The 9,538-nt window shown below is 38.0% G+C and overlaps 1 protein-coding gene across 2 annotated transcripts in view; it reads left to right on the top strand.

Moving 5' to 3' along the window:
- Positions 1-441: 441 nt before the first annotated feature.
- pard3ba (par-3 family cell polarity regulator beta a) overlaps positions 442-9,538 on the top strand; it is a 210,630-nt gene continuing 201,533 nt past the window's right edge. The window contains exon 1 of one of the 2 annotated variants that reach the window (XM_055008546.1): positions 442-917. In XM_055008546.1, the coding sequence (XP_054864521.1) occupies positions 801-917 (117 nt within the window). In that variant the 5' untranslated portion in view covers positions 442-800. The remainder of the gene's footprint in view (positions 918-9,538) is intronic. The other variant, XM_055008545.1, reaches the window with a different exon arrangement.

The following is a 9,538-nucleotide window of genomic DNA, read 5'->3' as shown; positions in this document are numbered from 1 at the left end:
TATTTAAAAAATATTTTAGTGCAATACACATATGACATCAAGAAAGAGATTTATTTTGAATGATTTAGTTTTATTCTGCTGTATTTTTTATTTCATAATTTTTTTCTTTTATTGTTAATTTTTTGGGTTATTTTTGCAATTTTTTTCTAACCCATATATATATATATATATATATATATATATATATATATATATATATAAAAAAATAATTTTATCAGATTTTTTTATCTTATAAACCATAAGATTTTTGGGGGCGGCCATTTTTTCTAAACTTTTGACAACGCGCTATATAAACAAACTTGCTTCATATAGATACATAGAATTATTAAAAATATTTTTATTATATGAGCAGTTATTGACATTAAAACTGAGCTAAAGTTGCAGTCGGAGCGTTGCTGGATTGTGGGATTGTAGTTTCCTGGAGTGCCAGCGTCGCTGTGATTTCTTCCGGGTTTGTGCCTCAGTTTGTTTTGTTTGCAGCACAAAGCTCAGCATGACACAAACTCCCACTTAGCTTCTGATAATCACCGTCTTCCCCCCTCCATTCCAGCTGTAAACGAGATGTCCTCTGAGGTGTTTCGCACCTGACTTTTCTCGGTAACTTCGGACGGCTGAACTTGATTTCATCCCGACCGGAGACACCTGTTGCTCCAGTTTCGCCTCACAGGTGTTACTTTCTGTCCGACAACGAGCAGCTCCGGGTCCAGAGGGAAAGTCGGCGACACTGGGATATATATATATATATATATTTATATATTTTTTCCCCCTACAAACTGAGGGAAAACATTTGAACTTGTATCATGAAAGTGACGGTAACTTTCCGGGACACCGCTGTGGTGGTTCCCTGCAAGGCTGGATGGACGGTCCGGGATCTGATCGATCAAGCCACGCGGAGGTACCACCGGGTTCAACAGCAGGTAAAAAACTACTAAAAATTAATTTTTAAAAATTATTCCTCTTAGTTATTTACACGGTATTAACCCTTTTGGCGTTATTTCATGCAGTCGTGCTTCACATTTTTAAGCGGCAGCTCCCACGACCTGCCTGAGGCGTAGGTCACGTGATGCGGCAAATTTATTATGACGTTCTCAATATCAATAGTAGACGAGAAATGACAGTTATATCCCTAAACGTAATTTATTTTGTCAGAAAAAGGGTTTGAAGTTGGTTTATTAAGCTTATTTATGCCAAGCTGGTGCAACTTGAATTAATTAAAGATGTGAAACCCATTTAAGTTTCTGTTGTTGTTGCTAGTTTACAGTTATTAATTAGTCATAGCATCCGTTATTAGCCATTGCTGTCAAAAAATGTAATATAAAAATTGAGCAAAGTTTATTAATAAGCTTATTTATGCAATGCAGGTCCAACAAAAATTAATTAAAGGTGTGAAACCCATTTATGTTTCTGTTTTTGTTGCGAGCTTACAGTAAAAAAAAAAAAAAAAAAAAGCAACAAATAATTAGCCGTAGCATCCTTTGTTAGTCATTGTTGTCAAAAAATGTAATGTGAAAATAAGAAAAACCTGCCCTCTTTTACTGTGATTTCATCTTGTATTGCAGGATTAATCTATTTCCAACTTTTTAAGTCTGTGAGAAACAATCTATTTATTGTCATTTATGTATATTTTGTGTTATTTGGTTGTGCAAATTGTAACTATACACATAGGAAACATTTTTGGTGAGCAGGATAGGCACTGGGTTACATAGTTGAAACTCTTACTACGATTTAATGTGTGTTATTTGTTGATCGTTTTGAATGAAAACAAACAAGCAATGTTTATTTTGAATTAAACCTCTTTAGTCTGAATGCAACCACTTTGAACCATGTCTTAAATTACACAGGAAACAATTTAAATATTGACACAACAATGAAAAATACACACATATGTAAGTTTACTCACATAAATAAGGTGAAATAAACTTAAATGACCCCTCACTGGGGAAACCAACAGCAGCTACATATAAATGAGACACAGAAGAAGCAAGAGAAGAAATATCAAAGTGCAATAAGAATAAAAATGAAGATATAATGTTCGCCTTTCATGTGTAGACAACAGATGAATAAAGTTAAAGACATGATGTCACTTTGGTGCACTGTAAATAAAGAAAACAAGTAAAATCTGGAGATGCACGGAGGGCAAACAGGGCAAAACCACCACACCTTGTTGGAGTTGAGGTTCAGAGTGGCTGCAGAGGACCAGGTATCAACCAATGGAGACCCTGTATTGGCCTCAATGTCAAGTCTTTCAGCCTTTGGAGCATTTGTGTGACTCCACATGATTGGGGGTGTTTTTGACCAGGAAGAGCATCTGGCAAGGGCAGCTGCCAGTCCAAGGGGGGTTGGCATAAGGCTCGGGAGGATGTGGACTTGTGAGAGAATGCTTTCCAGAAAGGGAAGGGCATGCTTAGGGTTTGATCATGCAACCAAACTTTGCATTTTCCTCATGTGGTTTCATGGCCGTTTGCATCTAATTCATTTCAGCGTCACTCAAACATTCTATGAAGTGTTTTATCACTAGAACGTAGTGCTGTCACCCAGGCTTATATGTGGAGACCACATGTTGGGTAGCTGTCCTGCAGAACCACTTCAGATATGGCTGTTATAGGGTTCAGGGAAACTTCTGCAACACACAAATATGAAAGGGTTTTAAAGACTCTACCACCTTGTATAGCTCCAAAACAGCTTGGTCAATTTTCTACTAAAGAGTTGAAGTTATTAACTATCTTAAACTGTAACAAATAATTGTTAAACATGTGAAGAATTATTAGTCCAGCTGTTTTTCTTTTTCCAAGTCGGTCCTCCAGAGGGTCCAATCCGGCTGAAAATTCAGGTTGTTCATAATGTATTGTAAAAAGATAATTCCTTAAATGTGAACATTTTCAGAATGTACTTTTTTGCAGTAAAACAAAGGGAAAATGTGGAGTTGTGGTTATTTATAGGTTATTATGCTGTGATTTTACTGGTCCGGCCCACTTGAGATCAAATTTGGCTGAATGTGGAACCTGAACTGAGATGAGTTTGACACCCCTGTTCTAGAAGACATGAAAAATTCTCAGAGCAATTCAATACCTGCCAGAAATTACGTCTGAAAACATGATGCATTGAAACTAAAAATGTCGGAACACTTGATTGCTGAAAGCATGTCTTGAGTCACCATTATTTTGTGCAGAAGCTGCGTATAAAGTCAAGTGGGGAGGATAAAGTGGGATACTGCTAACTGGCTTAGAATCAACAAAACCTATAGAATAAACCACAGTATGGCCTCATCTTATAATTATTTCCAAAGCTGTACATGTTGACCTGATTGCTAACTGGCTGATGGTTAAAGAACCCCTGGTGCAAAGTGTTTCCTGTGACACTTTCCCACAAAGATACAAGCCCCCCCCAGCTTTCCGCTCCCAGATATTGCAATCACTTGAACATTAATCATTCTGCCGAACTGACCTTTTTATTAATCGGCAGCTTGTGCGCATGCTGTCCTGGCGTGATAGCGCGCTAGCATGATGCGCTTCGCCTCTGTGAGGATGCGAGCATCGCTGGCTGTGCCCGCGGCTGTCTACCTGTACAATAGCTTCCTGTTTAAGCCCCGGTATCTCGGCGGGCAGGTGGAAGTTTACTGTTTGATGTCCTCAATGTGGCCACAGTCGGGGAGGTGCGTGGTGGACAGGAGGCTTTGTCCTGTGAGTGATTGGGGATTACGATTGGTGACAGGTCCGGGTCTTATCGGTTGGCTGGTCCACGCACACCCTCCCCGTGTAGGCGTGGGGATGCGAGGAGCCACGGAAGGACCGATTGGTTGGCTCGATGGATTGCTTCCCCTCACGCAAACATCTAGATGGCAACACACACTCAGGGGAGCTCATCTCACTCAGCGTCCCCCCCCCCCCCCCCCCCCGAGCTGTCTCTGCTCCACTGACAGCCATTCCCACTCTGCTCTGTTGATTGTCAGCGCTGCGGTTCACGGGCTAAATGCAACTGCGTGATTAAAAATGCACCCCGGCCTTGATTGCTTTTTTACAAAGCATGTTAATTAGAAGCTGTTGGTAGACACTGACTCAGCAGTCTGTGGCTTTTCTCTTAACCCTCCTGTTGTCCTCATTTACAGGCACCAAAAAATATTGTTTCCTTGTTTGAAAAAAATCCAAAAATCCAGCAAAAAAAATTCCCCAAATTTCTGAAAAAATGCAAAACCTTCAGGAAGAAAATTCCAATAATTCCTTAAAAGTTTCCCTGAAAAGTTTTATTTAAAAAAAGAAAAAAAAAATCCCCCAAATTTTGCAAGAAAATTCTTGTAAATATTTTCAAAAAAATGAGTAAAAATCTTCCAAAAAAACCCTAATAATATCAAAAGTGATTCCATATATATCAGTAAAATATATCGGTAAAAATTTCTAATATTTTCCTTGTCTGAAAAAAATCCAAAAATTCAGCAAAAAATCCCCCAAATTTATGAAAATTTGGAAAAACTTCAGGAAGAAAGTTCTAAAATTTCCTTAAAAGTTTCCCTTAATTTAAAAAAAATCCCCAAATGTGGCAAGAAATAAAAATTTAAAAAATTTAAAAAATAAAAATTGTAAATATTTTCAAAAAAATGATTAAAAATCATCCAAAAAAATCCGAAAAATATCTAAAGTGATTACATATATATCAGTAAAACTTCTAATATTCTCTTAAGAACATTCACAAAAAAATCAACAAAAATCCAGTGAATTTCGCTGGATTTTGGTTGATTTTTTTGTGAATATTCTTAAAGAAACATTTTTAACATTTCTTTTTTTTTTCCACCAAGAAATGTTCAAAATTTTCCCAAAAATGTTGAAAATGTGGACATCAGAAGTTTCACTGTGAAAATATTTTTTTCTCCACATTTTCAAACTTTAAAACGGGTCAATTTTGACCCACAGGACGACACGAGGGTTCATAGAGGCACATCATCGCGAGGACGGTCCAGCTCTGTAGCTGCCAGAAGAGGCCGAATATATGTGACCAGATGAGCCGGCTGATCCTGCCAGCAGAATCCACTTAGCGCCCACATTAACCGAACATTTCTCCAGCTCGCCGGCCTTGCCGCTGACAGCAGGGACGGTGTCAAAAACCTGGCTTTAATCGCCGAGGGTGTGTGTGTTTATGGCTGAGCTGGATTCTGCACCATGTCGCTGTGAAATCCAGTAATGGCATGTAGACCTTCCTAATTAGCAGTTTATTTTAATGTGACCTCAGCTGTGTCTCTGTGCATGTTCAGCCGCTTTCATCTCCACTGTGGAGAAAACAGTTGTGTTTACCGGCAAAGGCTTTAACAAACTGCACACAGACAACAGAAAGGGTTGCTCATTATGCAGTGTGACTTGTAAAGTGTGAGTGTCCACACTGTCAGGACGCTGATAAATATCCATAAAAGACAGTAGTTTGCACACATTATTCAAAAAATATTATTCTGAAAAGACGTAGATGATTGTGGGAGTTGTGTAAAACTGAACGATATAGTATGTTACTTTATGATCAAAGAGACAAAATTCAGACAAATATTACAAAAAATGAGTTGCAAAATGACACAAATGAGACAAAAAACAACAAAAAATTAGACAAATGACACGACACAAAATAAAAAGACAAAAAATTTGATCAAAAAATTAGAAACCGACAAAAATATGTACAAAAGACAATCATGAGACCAAAAATGACAAAAGTGAGAAACAAAATGACAAAAAAGTAGACAAAAAAACACAAGCGAGACAAAAAAACCCCCACAAAACGACACAAACGATACATAAAACAATGAATAAAGCAAAACACAAAATGAGAAAAATAAGACAAAAAACAAGTGAGATAAAAAAGGAAACAAAATGAAACAAAACGAGACAAATGACAAAACAGACCAAAAAACAACAAAAACAAGACAAAATACTACAAAAACGAGACACAAAATGACAAAAGAACAATGAGCAATCTAATATTTGACTTTATGATCAAAACAACTTGTCATGGTCTAGAAATTATTTTCAATTTATAGTTTTACATATTTACAATCTGCAGTTAATGTCTTCTGTGTATTTTTTACATTTACAAAGTCGTCCTGTGGACCCTCTGCAGGGCTGGTTTTGGACCACGGGCCACGTGTTTGACACCCGTGCTGTAAACTGTTCTGATCTGAAAAGTCCACAGTTGCACGGGTGAGGATTCTTACTAACAGCTGACTAGCCTCTGTTTGTCTTCATTACTGTATCGTAGGCTGAGGGACCAGCATGTAGACTGTGAATGCTGTGGATTCTCAGGGGAAACAGACAGCTACTGTACCTGTCTCATAGTCTGTCTGTGCAGGTTCACTTCAGATTACAGCCCCGATAGCTGCCCTGTGCTGACAGCTCACTAAACAAACTGTTCTTCTCATGCAGGAGGGAGAGGGGGAGGCGTGTACATCACAGCTCAGCTATGCAAAAAATGCTTTTTTTAAGTTTAACGTTCAAACCTGCTTTTTCTCTTCTTCTTTCGTTGAATTTTAGACCATGCCGGCTGTCGAATGTGTTCAGGGAGATAGTCAGCATTCATTTGTGTTACTGATCCCAAATAATCCCAATAATAAAAAGTGCACTTCTTTTAAACTGAACTGCCACCCTTCATGATATGAGCGTGTGCTACTGTGGAACTTTTTCAGCAAGAAATAGATCAAATTTGTAATTTGTCATATAAAGAAAGAGGTAACCATGCAGCAAATGGACAAATAATAATAATAATAGTGAATAAGTGGACATAATTTTGATCACTTAAATTCATTTATGATAGTGACCTTTCAGATAATTTAGAAAGACTTCAGCTCCCGTCTTTAATAGCCAAAATAATAATAATAATAATAATAATAATAATAATAATAATAATAATAATAATAATAATAATAATAATAATAATAATAATAATAATAATAATAATAATAAATTTTATTTGTATTGCTCTTTTCATTTAAGCAAAATCTCAAAATGCTCCATGAAATATATAAAAAGATAAAAACAAAACAAGCAGGTAAAATAAAAATTTCAGGGACATGTTTAATTAACCCTCCTGTTGTCCTCATTTATGGACACTAAAAAATATTGTTCCCTCGTCTGAAAAAAATCCAAAAATTCAGCAAGAAATTCCCCAAATTTATAAAAAAAAACTTGCAAAATCTTCAGCAAGAAAATTCCAAAAATTCCTTGAAAGTTTCCCTTAAAAGTTTTATTTTTAAAAAAAATAAAAAATCCACAAATTTGGCAAGAAATAAAAATAAAAAAAAAAAAAATCAAAATTGTAAATATATTTAAAAAATAAAAATCTTCCAAAAAATCCTAAAAATACCAGCGAAATTCGCTGGGTTTTGGTTGATTTTTTTGTCAGTGTTCTGAAGAAACTTCTGAAGTTTCTGGGTATTTTCGGCTCCTGTCACATTTTTTTCTCTCTCACTGTGGACTCATTTTCACTGCAATATAAAGTCTGCACCTCTATGGAAACAGCACAACCATGGAGAAGGAGAGAGAGCTCTTTTTTTTTTCCTTTTTTGCAGTATAACAAAGTCACAACAGTCACTCTAATGTTTGTCACATAACTGCTGGTCGCATCTGCGTCACTAGTGACTGCCCAGTTGAACTGACAAAAGCAGGATTCTTAGTTTTTTACAGAATCTGGCAAGTGCAGATAGTTTATTTTAGTATTTAAAAAAAGAAACATGTAGACATTTTAAGTTTAGATTTGGTTTAAGTTCCTTATTATTTCAAAGATAGTTTCAAAATGTACAAACCTGACCATTCTTGGTGCTTTTACACCTCTGATTAATTGTGCAATTTTGTCAATTTTGTAGAGACAAGTCTTTCAAACCTGCTGGTGGGTTTAGGGATTCAGAAGGTCTAACCCAAATTTGAAATCTGAATTCATCAGGGCAGTGATTCTCAAACTTTTTCTCTCAGGCCCCCTTTTGGAGGACAAAAAACTGTCAAACTCATTTTAGTTTCCATCTATGAAAAATAAACAACTGAAGCATAAACTTTATTTAATAATGTAAACTAAGTGTTGTGGCTATTAGTTACAGCAGTGTGTGTGTTTGCTGGCCGCTAATGTTAGGTTTCTAACCTGGGAGCTGCAATTCCACCTCTACATCCTTCCATGCTTCGTCTTTTTTTGTCTGGTTGTGATACGAGCTGGAGGACACGTCAAAAAAGCTTCTGCTGCCACAACTCTACTAGACTGTCTTCTTTGTTGAAATCACACACACTTGTTTTGATGTGTTTTTCCATTGTCGCTGCAAATCATCCATTTGAATTTAGCGCCAGTGTCACGCTGATCAGGACGTCATTTCATTCTACATTTCTATTGGTTAGTTAGTTGTCGTAGGTCGCAGCAGCATCACACTGTGAGACGATCGCCCCAAATTTCTGACACTGTCAGGATTTTATTGCAGCTTCTTTTTGGTTGCAAGACCATGACAACAGCTGTCCTTGAACCTGTCTCTCAGTGCGACGTAGCACCACCGATTTAGAGCCACAACCAAAGATATCGCCACGATTTTCTCACAGTTATCTTTTTTCTGGGATGGCAGTAAATCGCACGCTGTGTCGTGGCCTTTAGGGTAACCTGAGGCCAGGGATTTCTGTGGCACTAATATCAGTAGGTGGCCTTCCTGACTGACTGACTGAATATAAATGAGAGCAGAAATGCTGAAGTCTAGAAAAACAGCTGCACTTGATGTGAACATGTCATTATGTTTGCTGGCAATGAGGCCCGAATACCTCCAAATGTAGGCGACTGTTAGGTCGTCTCTACTTCTGGCTGCCCTCCTTCCTTCAAAGGCCTTCACAGCTTTCCTTTCTGTTTCTTCTCACTCGATCGGAGCGTCTGACGTGAAGACAGCTCCTCATCGACGTGTTCATTAAAGACACTTTTTCTTTTTTATTCGTCACAGCTAAATCCACACCGTGCTCCTGCAGCTTTGTAATTACACATTCTTCTGAGGATCAAAGTGTGAAATGGCACCCCCAACACCACCGCCGCCTCAACCCTCTGAATTTAGCTCCGCTAATCGCCCCAGCGCTTCACCGCTCTAGAAGGGTGTCGTGTTTGCTCACCAGAGTGGTGGAGGGGAAGTGAGGGAGAAGAAGGAGAGATACGGGTTTAAATGATGGCGGACTTAATGGTGTAATTTGCAGGGAATTTACTCTTCTAACTGTCATGGTAATTCTCCTCTGCTGTTGACTGACTGACTGACTCCCTTTTGTTATTTATTTCACGGGAAGAGTGAGGGGAATTACCAGGGATTGACAATGAGGGACTTCAGAAGAACTTCTTTTTATTGCCCCCTTTCCTCTATAGATTACTTTCCCTGTGAAGTGTCATACATTCATCCCTTTCCATCACCAGGTAGAGAGGAAAATGTGTTTCTCAGGGCCTTGTGTGTTCTGGCGGAGGGGAGAAAAGGCATAAGTGCCATGTGTGCTTAAGCTCGCCTTGCAGAGGTGATGCTAATTAACACTTGGGAATCCTTGCGCTGTAATCCAGTAATGTGAGCTATTCCTTC

This window comes from Amphiprion ocellaris, chromosome 24, assembly GCF_022539595.1.
Source record: "Amphiprion ocellaris isolate individual 3 ecotype Okinawa chromosome 24, ASM2253959v1, whole genome shotgun sequence".
NCBI classification, from domain to species: Eukaryota; Metazoa; Chordata; class Actinopteri; family Pomacentridae; genus Amphiprion; species Amphiprion ocellaris.
Note: the sequence above shows the minus strand (reverse complement) of the source record. Positions and strands in the feature narration are given on the sequence as shown.